Raw genomic sequence first — 11,529 nt, forward strand, 5'->3', positions numbered from 1 at the left:
TGTGAACAAATCAAACAGATTAAACTGAATATCATATCAGTAAGAGGTTTTCTTTGTAAAGAAAAAGTCCCTCTTCCTACAGAAAGGAATACATATAAAGTACATTAAAGCAAGAAATGGTTCATATTGATGTTCCACATGTAATTGTGGGAAAATCAATATTGATCTTCACACTGAATGTACTGCAGGTCTAAACACAAGACAAGGAGCAAGATGTGCCCTGTGGATTCACACTGTTCATAATTTTATTGCAACCTCATTACATCTTACACCCTTCACAAAAGAGTCAAATCACAGCAGTTTCCGGTGAGGGATAAAAATGGAATATAATTACACTGTTCAGCAGTCTCCTCAGTCCTCTTCTGGGGCAGGTTGTGCTGGCGTGATGGACAGGAATAAGGTTTCAATCTTTTTCTAGCTCAGTCAGTGACTCATGGTAACAGAATTTGTTAAAATATTTCTTTGTCGCCCTTTGTATTCAGCATTGTTCATCCCTTAAATTATTGAAGAAAAGAGAGTGCAAGAGTTTATACCACAGTGAAGACAGAATTTCACAGAAAAGACTCAAAAAAAAAAAAAAATCCAGAGGGTAGACCATAAGTTGATTAGTGGGTTGTGTCCCACATAATATTGTATAAGCTGCATGGCTGCAGTGAGCCACAGATATACAGTAGATTAGTGTGTGTATGTGTTTAGCATTCATACAATTTCAAAACACGAATCAAGGGTAGGAATCCTTGCATGTGTGTTACTATTTTGTGCTTGTATGTGTGGATACGTGTAGATATGCATTCATATAATGCACAGTATGTAGGCTTTGTAAACCTGCAGCCATACTATTGGAACTCTGGTGCAACTGTATGTCGTTTTTGGACTGAGAAGACTTGCAAAGGCTTGGGTAGGAAAAATGCACATTTCATATAACAAATAAAATGAAAGAACTCTGCTAGCAGCTGCTAAAGACGATTACATAACACATGACACAGCCAGTTTGGTCCCCTTGTTGTTCTTCAGCTTTAATAAAGACGGATTACCATTCGGTTTCTATATAATATGACATGCTGTGTTTGGTTTGTTTAGCTCCTGCAGTCAAACCGGCGTGCGTGATAAGTTGCTTAGGCCGACGCAAATGACAACACTTTGGTCAACGTGGGAGTGACTCACGCATGCGTATCAAAGCCTCTGCTCTGCCTGCGCTAAGTGACTGCTGAAAAACAAAGGCAGCGAGCCGCGGCTGGGAAATGTCATCAGTCATCCCTAATAGAGGAAAAAGACATCAAACACTCTATGGTGATATTCTTTGAGGGGTGAAATAATAGAACTGTTATCGCTGCTTGGGCTGTTCATGGGAGCAAGACTCCAAATCAACAGTAAACATCGGCTGCTCAGAATCCACAGGTTTCCTTTTCTTCGCTTGTTTTCGTCTGTGTTTCTGGATGGATCTGGACTGAGTGACAGCAGCAGCAGGAGGACTGCTGAGTAGCCGACCAACATAACGGACTTGTTTGTTGCATCCAGCGGAGTGAACAATGAAGTTAGTGCGTTCTGGATAGAAGATGAATGGCGAGTCAGGGGGCTTATTGGACTCGAAATCAAGTGAGCGCGTAGAGATTTCACAGCCTCGTTTCTACATCTCTGTTACACCCTTTTCTCGTTTGAAATCGTGCCTTTGAACAGATAGTTCAAGTTACCTGCGCGCTCATCAGCCGGGGAGAGGCGCTATCCGTGGTCCTGAAGTCCTCTCCTGAGCTTCCTCCTGGCCTCGTGTGAAGACAACTTTACAGTTGGAGTTGACTCTGTCCACCAAGAGCTCCAGAAAGAGCCTAATATGGTAACTCAAACTAGAGTTCATCTGCAGACTGTGGTAGGCCTACTTTTGATTTTTGTTGGTAAGTACAGCCTATCATTGCGACATGTTCAAATATCTTTGATTGTGAATGTCTTATTGCATCAGATTTTCGGTTACAAAGATGCGTAGATGAGTAACCAAGGGCCGTGTTAATGGTTTGCGAACCCTCCAACTGGCTGGAAACTCAAAACCCACTTTCAGAGCAGTCTTATTGATGTCTGCACAGTGCAGCACCACTCAGTGTTTTAGCACTTCAGCATTTAAGCGAAATAAATGGATCCATTCAACAGAGGACACCAGGGTTAAGCATTTTTCTTTTTTCTTGGCCCTTTCTCTAGTTTCCTCTCTCTCTCTGTGTCTGTCTCTCTCTGTCTTCCTATTTCTCTGTCCTATTTTCATGTGTCTGTATGAGCCCTCAGAAAGAAAAAAATCGATGTCACTGTCTGCCCAGGGGGGGCTTTGGATTATGTAAGAGCACAAGACCCGACACAGGAACAGTCACAGAAATACATCCATGTGGCGAGCTGCTGAGAGTACTGCCTCACTTCACAAAAAAAATGTTTGTGTTAATAATTCCCTCAATTTTTTCCCTCCACGCTATCATCCACTTATTGCCCTCCCCTAATTATTCCATCTCCGGTAAAGCATTTATTCATCATCAATTCTTTCTAACAATACACTGCCGTCCCTGTCTCCTACACTACACACAGTTCCTGCATCCTCCATTTATCCCTACTTCTGCCAGCTGATGCTAATGGGCAGAGGCCATTATTAGTGCTCACTGGCCTGGATGATCTTGGATTTGCTCTCAGTATTGTGACTCAAGTCTCTTCAGTGCTCACAGAACTGTATTATCAAAATTGTGTTTTGACGCTTCCTGAGTTTTACTTCTGGTTCAACTTTGGATTCAATGTAAGCACAGATTGCAGGAGCTCATGACTTCAATAAGAACAACTGGGCCATGACTTCTTGACTCCTACAGATAATAACTGTGCCTGTCACAGTAGTCTGCACGGTTGTGCAGTTGGATAATTCATGATGACTTATAGCTGCAGCATTTCTACTTTGAAATGCTGTTGTTTTTTCCAATGGGCCCACTGTTTGGTTAGGTGAGTATTGAGTAGCTCTCTCAAAAACACAAAAGAAAAACTACTGCAGTGAGTGGATTATACTTTTCCAGTTTCTGTATATATACTGATAAACCTTACAGCAAACGCTTACCTACAAACATGTTTTAAGACCTTTTATAAAAAAACTTCCACTTTGAAAAACAAGTGCACCATATGGTTCAAAAACCTTTTACAAACTTACCGTTTTTTTAAATCTAAGAAATTACTTACTTTCCTCTCACCAAAATAATCCCAAATCTTCAAATATGCAAATATTGAATTTTCTTTTTAAAGGGAATGAAAAATCCATTCAGTGTTTGTGTACTGAAGGTGTCAAAATTCCACATTACTTATATACTTCAGTAGTTTTCTTTTGGGGTTTTTGAGAGACTTTTTCAAAACTCACTGAACCAAACAGCGGGCCCATTGTAAATACAAGAGCATTTCAAAGTAAAAGGGCTTAAAGATGCAGCTATAATTCATCATGTACACATTGAACTAGATCCAGTATGTCTGGTTGCATACTGGATCAGGAGTGTCTAAACTAGTTGTGATCATCTTGTGCCTACAGTACAAGTCTTAAACTCCTGTTTAAGATGAGCACAGATACACTTTTTCCCTTCAGCAGATGAAGGTGAAAACAGCCTCTTGTGTCAAACTCGGCACATCACTATGCACAGTGAAGGTCAAACGTAAAGTAACTATAAGCAAAACAGTGGCGGGGTACTTCAGACATTTTGACTAATCTATCATCAGGCTAGCTTGAAGAAATAAATATTTTATATTTCCTCCAGTCCACCTGAGCCGGCCGGTATGTGTCGATGTCCCGTCAGAGACTGACGCAGTCCTGGGAGAACCCATGAAATTGACCTGCATCTCCTGCATGAAGAGGGATGAGATCAAATCAAAGACATTCGTGGATTGGTACTACATGCCAAAAGAAGAAAAAGACATACCACCTGACAAAACCCATGTAGGTCGCTGCAACATTATTGTGTCTGATATGACATACTAACATGTACACACTATATGTTTTATGCATGCCTGCTTGTCTTTCCTCTCTCCTAGATATTCAAATATGATGTTGACAATCCAGTTGAATCGGAGGGACCATTTAAGGGCCGTCTGACCTGGGATGGGAGCAAGGACTTGCAAGATGTCTCCATTCAAATCAAGAGCGCCACCTACAATGACAGTGGCGTCTATGAGTGCCACGTACTTCGCAAGTTTGAGTTTGACTTCTTCACTCCCTCAGTCTCCGTCGTCAAGCAAATCGAGTTGAAGGTGCAAGCAAAAGGTGTGACTAATAGTTTCCCACTTGATTCCATATTATTATGCCCTCTGTGCTTAGGTTTGGCCAAATGCTTGGTTGCCATATCCGTGCGGCTCAGTGTTAATTCCAGCAACAGTATGATTCTCTATTTAGAAAAAATGTGTTTAGCTGGGTTATTCCAGAGCCACACATGAGGTTATTCTGACCTCAGACTTGTGTTTGCCTTCAAGTGTTTCTCAGTCAGTGGCATGCCGCTGTGAGGTTATGAAAAATCCAATCTGTTTTTTTTTTTTAAAGCTTTTTTCCAAGTCTATTGAATCAATTGCATCACAAATTTGTTTTATTTCAACATTTCAAAATTAAAAATGCAAGAAACACTTTCACAGTCCCAAAGAAAATATATTATTCATAATAAGCTCTCGTAACATCAGTACTGGGTAAGCAGTGTATCAACAGGGGTGGCTGTAGTGTACAATATCAGCAGAACTGATTTATATTACCCAATGTTCTCAGAACTGAGATCAAATAAATACAAGTTTACTTACCAGATCCAGGACAGCATAACTGACCATTTCAATGCAGTATTGCACATTCTAACACTGAATTGCCCAACTAAAATGTGATGATGGTTATTATAAAGCTGCACACAATTTATGCTGGAGAGGTTCATCTCAGGCGTTCACAATCCCTCCTGGTAGAAACACAAGTCTGTGCAGTGTTGACTTTTGTGTACTGAGTGTTCTTTTTGTGCTTTACATGCCCCTCCCTCAATGTTGCATAAAGTTTTTATCTGGCCGCTTTAAGTGGGTTTTGCATTTTATTATATATTTTCATCTCATTGTTTTCACTAAGTGATGCATTAGTGTGAGGGCACTCTGCCACTAGGAACACCACTTTCCTTCTCTCCCCTTTGTTGCGACTGTACTTAAGAGGAATAATTAAGTGTCTTGTTTTGTCTGCTTTTATTGCTCATCAAAGCCTTCTTCTGTTGTCAGTGAAGGGGTTAATTCAAACCAACTACTTTGCTATCTTTTATAACGGGTAATGTATTCTGCTTCCCGAATGCTTGGCTTGCTGAATGTGTCATTTTCCACCTTGATCGGATATACAATACAATATGCATTACTTTTTTTTTTGAAATCTTCAACTTTACATTGTTTATCTGCTTGCACGTGGTATATAGTTCACTATCAGAGGCATTTAAAGATAGTCCACACTATTTCAATCCCAGTGTTTGATTTTTACCTGGAAAGAGAAGAGTAAAAAAAATGGATGTGATGATCCTCCGAAGTGCAACTTTCCAAAATATACTACAGTTTGATATTTTATACATATTCAAAAGCCTCTTCTTCATATTTCATACACGTGGAACCAAATTTCACAAAGCTGTCAGCCAGTGAACTGTACATTACAGCTTGGGAATCGGATTACAGTAATAATGTCCATAGTAGTAAAAATGGATTAGCTCATGGCAAACATATCTGCTTTTCCATCTGATGGATACATTATAGCCTCTAATAGGCCACTAATAGCCTCTATTTGCAGAGACTGCAGAATCAAATCAGTGAAAGCTGTCAACTGTGTGGTCAGCAGGCTCTATGGAATTTGGTGCTCAACCCCTGGCGCAGTGGTTCACAGTGGCTCAGCATGATCCTGAAATGAAAGATAAAAAAAAAATAGGGTCACATTTTTTCAGGCTATGTACACATATGTACATTAAAACAGTTTTTGCTTGCTTTGATTATTCTTTCTTCTCATACTGGCCATTAAAATATCCCTTTCTAATGTGTTTCCAATGTAAGTGATGGAGAAAATCCACAGTCCCTTGTCTGCAAAAATACAGTTGAAATGTTAATCAAGTTTAAAGAAAGCTTCAGGCTTTTTCCAAACTTACAGTATATATTTAGTGTGAAATTCCCTCTTTTTTTGCTTTTCTTCTGCCCCAGCCCTGTGGAAACAAAAACGTTGTCCGATACACGCTTCATCTGATGAACTTGGACTGTTGACCCCAATATTAACATCAGATAAACAAGGACTGTGGATTTTTCCCCTATCACTGAAAGCATTGTTTCAATGTTCTTAAGGGCATATGAGTATTGTTCTAAGACTGTGAACCTATCCCCAAAAACTAAAATATGATATACACTACCTCAATGAATTATAATGTAATTAGTCTTATTTGTATACATAAAACCTAAAATATGACCTACAATATGAGGTATGTAATGCCCTGAGAACACTGTGACCTTATTATGAGTCTTATTTTATACTTAAAGGTATCCTGTGGAGTTTTCAACCATGAGGTGGCATGCAGGTGCCAGTTTACACCATTCTACTAACCAACAGTTGTCAGTGGCACCAAAAGAAAAATTGGGCTCTGCAAATGTTTTTTGAAGACTGAAATAAAGACAACCCATCTGTTAGACTTTAAAGGTGCTCTAAGCGATGTTGGGTGACATTACTTCTTGTTGATGTTCGAAGTATTTTCAAACAAAACGAGACTAGCTTGCCCCTCCCTCCTGCTCATCCAGTCCCCTCCCCCTCCCTTCTGTGCTGCCGCACACTAACCCCCCACCCCCACCCCCAAATCCTTCTTGTTGGTTATCGGCTGGAACACTGTTGGTGTATGCTTCGTGGTGCAGATGGGCACATTTTGTTTTTGTTGCTGTTTGTAGACCCTGGGCTGTCTACAGAGACCGGGTTTTTACAGTGTATTCTGGGGACAAGCAGGTCACAGATACTGAGGACATGTTTGCTGTATGTGACAGCAAATGTTGTAGCCTAAAACGCGTGGCATTGCTTAGAGCACCTTTAAGGATGCATTTTGGTAAGAAACACTGTTTACAAAAAAGCTCCACAGGGCACCTTTATGTCCATATAGGCTTTATTATCATTGTACTACAGGTATTGTCATAATGCTCTGTATGCAACATCGTTTTGAAGTGTATCTTCAAACAGGATGCTCACCAGAAAACACTACCTTGCTTTGCTCACAGTTCAGATGCATAGTAATAACTATTGCACATATTGAGTTGAACCATCGAAATATTGCCTTCTCTATTATAACTTGACAGTTGATTGTGGGTCAACTGCATTGCACATACACAAACAAGCTTAGCACTTACTTACATCAGTGAATAAACAAGTATTTACTGCTGTATTCAACACAACTACATCCATGGGAAGGATGCATACTGAATAATATATTTTCTGTGCTATTGTTTGTGCTCCACAGCCACTGGAGATGATGCAGCGCTCTACTCTGAGATCATGATGTATGTGCTGCTGGTGTGCTTGACCTTCTGGCTGCTGGTGGAGATGATCTACTGCTACAGAAAGATCTCTAAGTCTGATGAGCAGGCACAGGACACAGCGTGAGTCTCACACAGACACAAACAATGGATGAAAACACAAGTGTGTGTCGGGGTACGGATGAAAGCAGCTAATTAAAACACTGTCAGTCCTGAAAATAAGCCTTTTTGCAAAATGTCCAGAAGATACATATCTGTACTAACTTTCTCTTTTCTATGACTCACAACACAGCAAGGGAGTGAGTTCATATTATGAGTCACCAAGACTGTGTGTGACAAATAAGTGTTACCTGTGCACGCCTGGGTGTCTGGTTATTACATAATAATGATTTAGAAACATATCGGAAAGACAGATTTTGGAAGCAATCTGGAAGCACAGAGTGAAGGATAGAGACGAAGGGAAAGAGTCAGACAGACAAACAGACTGACAGACAGAGAGTTAATTGAGTCTACACATCTTTGACTTTCTACACATCAGTTTGTAATCCTGTTGCAACAGTAATCTGTCTTTTCACTTAGACTGCCTGACAGGCTTGAACAATTCCAAACACTGCTGACTGCTCTTTTTTCAAAACAACCTTTTTACCATCGGCGGTGGATTTGCAACTCCATCGAAAACCCCCTCTATGCGTCACCTTGTCAGCACCGACAAAGACCCAAAAGCGCCTGTATAGTCAGCTCCCACTGGATTGCCATGGTGTTGATGAGGCCAGTCGATCCAGGTTGACAAGATTTGAACAGGCAATTTATGTCCCAGACAGAACAATCACAGATAACACAGAACACATGTGCTTATCCAGTCTTTGTGGTTTTCAGACAATTAATCCTGACTCCTCCATTGACACATAGAGCCCCGAAGAGTACACAGGGGTAACAGAATAGAAAAACAATGTAATGTAACACTTTATTTTACAGTTACTTATTTCCTACAAAGTTTGCTAGGAAGAACAGTGTAATTTGTTGTTTATTCTGGGAAGAATAGGTGTTTCCTTGAAAGAAAAAGCTCCATTTATGCAAATGTGATGGGTCCAGCTGCCCAAGTGTTCTCTCTTTGTTATGGATTGTGTGTTGTGCACTTTCCCAATAATATGTTAAATAACTGCATTTTTTTGGATACAACATTATTAGACTTTAGTGAGCAACATAACACATGCCTTTCTGCATTTTGTGTAATTTGAAAACTGAAGTAAAGCCTCATTAAATGCCTCAATTAAGTTAATTTATTATAATTAATAATTAATTAAGTCAATTAGGTCATTTTAAATAGGTGAATAACGGCCATGGAAGGTAATGTACAGTTAGTTGCAACATTTAAGCCATGAGGGGGCTGTCAACTTGTATAATAAGCCCTCAGCATCTAAGTAAACTTTACCGATCCATGGACCGATTATTAGAGGACATTAATTGAGGCATAAAGTGATCGAATGTGCGTAACTCTGTAAACTTCATCAGTTCCTGCTGCTGAACAAGTTAATGGGTTGTGGCCACCTCACAGCCTGGCAGCAAATCCCACTGTGAGAAGCTACACCCACTCAAAGAGGCTGTTTCATGGTCCTAATGGATATGTGCCACAGCTAGAACATTTTGAGGTTACATTTTGTGATGCATTAGTGCCACCGATCATGTTAGTCATGTTACGGACGGAAAAAGATGGAACACAGAAGCAAAAGTGATAATCTGTCGAAGCGATACAAAATAAGACTATGTTTGAAATGTGCTGACAGACTCTTTTGTTTTATGGATTTTGCTTTGTCTACACAGTTTCTGTACACCTCGATTGAATTGTGTGCATATTGTCAAAGGTATTGTTGTTGTTAACAATATGAAAGTTTGCTGTTAAATACTGTATGACGGTGTCATGTCTTCCCGATGCGCCCCACTGCTCACATTACAGCGATGGTTTTTATCTTTTAAAATCTATTTCCTCTGTGGTTGTACAATAAGGGGAATATATGAATACATAAAAACTCTCACAGTCCCAAAACAAAGGGAATTCATGTTCCACTGTGGTGAATGCTTTTCAAACCCTAACCAGCAGTATTCTGTGGTATACGGTGGTAGAAAAAGGCCCTACCACCAGGACTTAGACACTCTGTTTTTCTACCAATCTGCCTGCAGGACAAACTACCTAGCCATTCCCTCTGAGCAGAAAGACAACCCAGCCACTCCTGTTACCGAATAAAAGTGGTTATCAGTGACACGGTATTTTACATGTGACTCTCTCCACCCGATCCCATCAGTGAAATTATCCCCCTGTTTGTACCTTTTATCACTCATAACTGTGCAGCTCTGTAGTGACGTCCTGTTGCTTCAACACCTCCTGCGTCTCCTCTTGCTCATTCCCTTCAAAAGGGCATTCATTCCTGCCATTTTTAAAAATGTCACCTGATCACAAGTCTCCTTCTTGCTCCTCATTCAGTGTACAGTATTTCATTAAACAGTTCAATGTGAGCATGACAATTTCAAATTCAAGAAAATTCAAACACAGTCCCCTCAGGCACTGATCTGCATAGTGAAGATAGTAAAATATAGCAATCTGAAATTTATGGCATTTGCATGTATATGAAGTAGGGCTCCTGAGTTATAATCATTCTAAAGGACACAGTTGTTTGTGTGAATTACATTGTGTTGAATTTGCATATTGCTTCATATTGCAGTTATGACACTGATTATTTAGCATATAAATCAATTCATGTTAAAAAAAGACTGAAGACTCTCTTCTCTTTTTTAGGTATTAACCAATCACGGTGGGACTTCAGTCATCTGTCATGTGACAGACACAGCCATAGTGTCCACAACCTCATCTATGCCACTATGAAGGTATCATTACTCCCAGACTGCCAAGGGAATCCTGCCAACAGACCTCCCCTGTGTATTGACTGTGTTATGTGACGGGCCAGTCAAAAATGTCCCAAGTGCTCAATGTTTCTCTTCCTTGTCCTCTCTTTTTTATATTTTACCTTCGTGCCAGGCATCTGAAATGAAATGCTTTCACAAATAGAACAGGTCAAAGAACAAAACCTCATTGTCCTGCACTTATTATCAGATAAATACCAGACATGTGCTATTTGGACCTGCCAGTGCATCGAGTTACTATATATTTCTTAGTAGTTAGTAGTGCCTCTGTGATTTATTACCTATAAACAGAAAATATCCATTGAAAGGTCTGACTGCTGTCAATACTGTGGTATTTACATATATAACTTGTTTAACTTATATATCTATAGATATATATCTATATCTATATCTATAGATATATATATATATATATATATATATATATCTATATATATATATTTATTTATATTTATATTTATATATATACTGACTCTGTTGTACGCCTTTATTTGTTTTATTACAATTTTATAGACCACGCTTAGATTTTGGGTCACAGTTTTATTTGTATTGGCCAATATCTTTATGATGTCTTTTTAAGGAAAATGGATTGCTAAGCTTTTATACTGTATGGATGTGCATTTCTCCCTGTTTTGTTTTGAGCATCAGTAAAACCACCAAGTAAATGGAGATGTAGAAAAACAGATTATTTTGAGTCACTCTATTTGAGTTGATCTGATTTCATCTAATTCATTCCAATACTCTCCTCTGTATAAATCTTTAATCCTTGTTCAGCCCTGACATTAACGTACATTCAGTAGTAATCTAACAGTAACACGCATTCTTAAGGTTTGACTGTTGCTGGTATTGCTATTAAGACTAAATGTGCGTGAGCTGGTTTTGAACTAATAAACGTAATGCATTCCACAGTCTGTGTTGAAGCTCCTCTGTTTACTGAAAGGTTCGTACATCTGTGTAATTGTAAGTGCAGGTTCCATTGAAACTCCAACTAAATGAATCCATAGGTTGAAAGGGAATACAGAATTGATTCTCAGCTGTTTCCATCTTATGCTCCCCTTGTCGTCTGTGACTGTGGTGCTGTTGAAAGGAAAAGCAGCTAAACAAAAAGACTTTAAATATGTTTCTACTTGA

General features: G+C 39.4%; 1 protein-coding gene across 2 annotated transcripts; it reads left to right on the top strand.

The window, feature by feature from the left end:
• The first annotated feature begins 1,170 nt into the window (after positions 1 to 1,170).
• On the top strand, positions 1,171 to 11,306 carry scn3b (sodium channel, voltage-gated, type III, beta). 2 transcript variants are annotated; one of them, XM_032510074.1, is made up of 6 exons: positions 1,172 to 1,889; positions 3,753 to 3,931; positions 4,027 to 4,255; positions 7,467 to 7,605; positions 9,661 to 9,744; positions 10,274 to 11,306. In XM_032510074.1, the coding sequence occupies exons 1-5, from the start codon at positions 1,829 to 1,831 to the stop codon at positions 9,722 to 9,724; spliced, it is 672 nt and encodes a 223-aa protein (XP_032365965.1). In that variant the 5' UTR covers positions 1,172 to 1,828; the 3' UTR covers positions 9,725 to 9,744; positions 10,274 to 11,306. The 2 variants fall into 2 exon arrangements, with proteins under 2 accessions (XP_032365967.1, XP_032365965.1); XM_032510076.1 differs by lacking the exon at positions 9,661 to 9,744 and having other exon boundaries at positions 1,171 to 1,889.
• Positions 11,307 to 11,529: the final 223 nt, after the last annotated feature.

This window comes from Etheostoma spectabile, chromosome 3 (assembly GCF_008692095.1).
Source record: "Etheostoma spectabile isolate EspeVRDwgs_2016 chromosome 3, UIUC_Espe_1.0, whole genome shotgun sequence".
In the NCBI taxonomy this organism is placed as follows: Eukaryota; Metazoa; Chordata; class Actinopteri; order Perciformes; family Percidae; genus Etheostoma; species Etheostoma spectabile.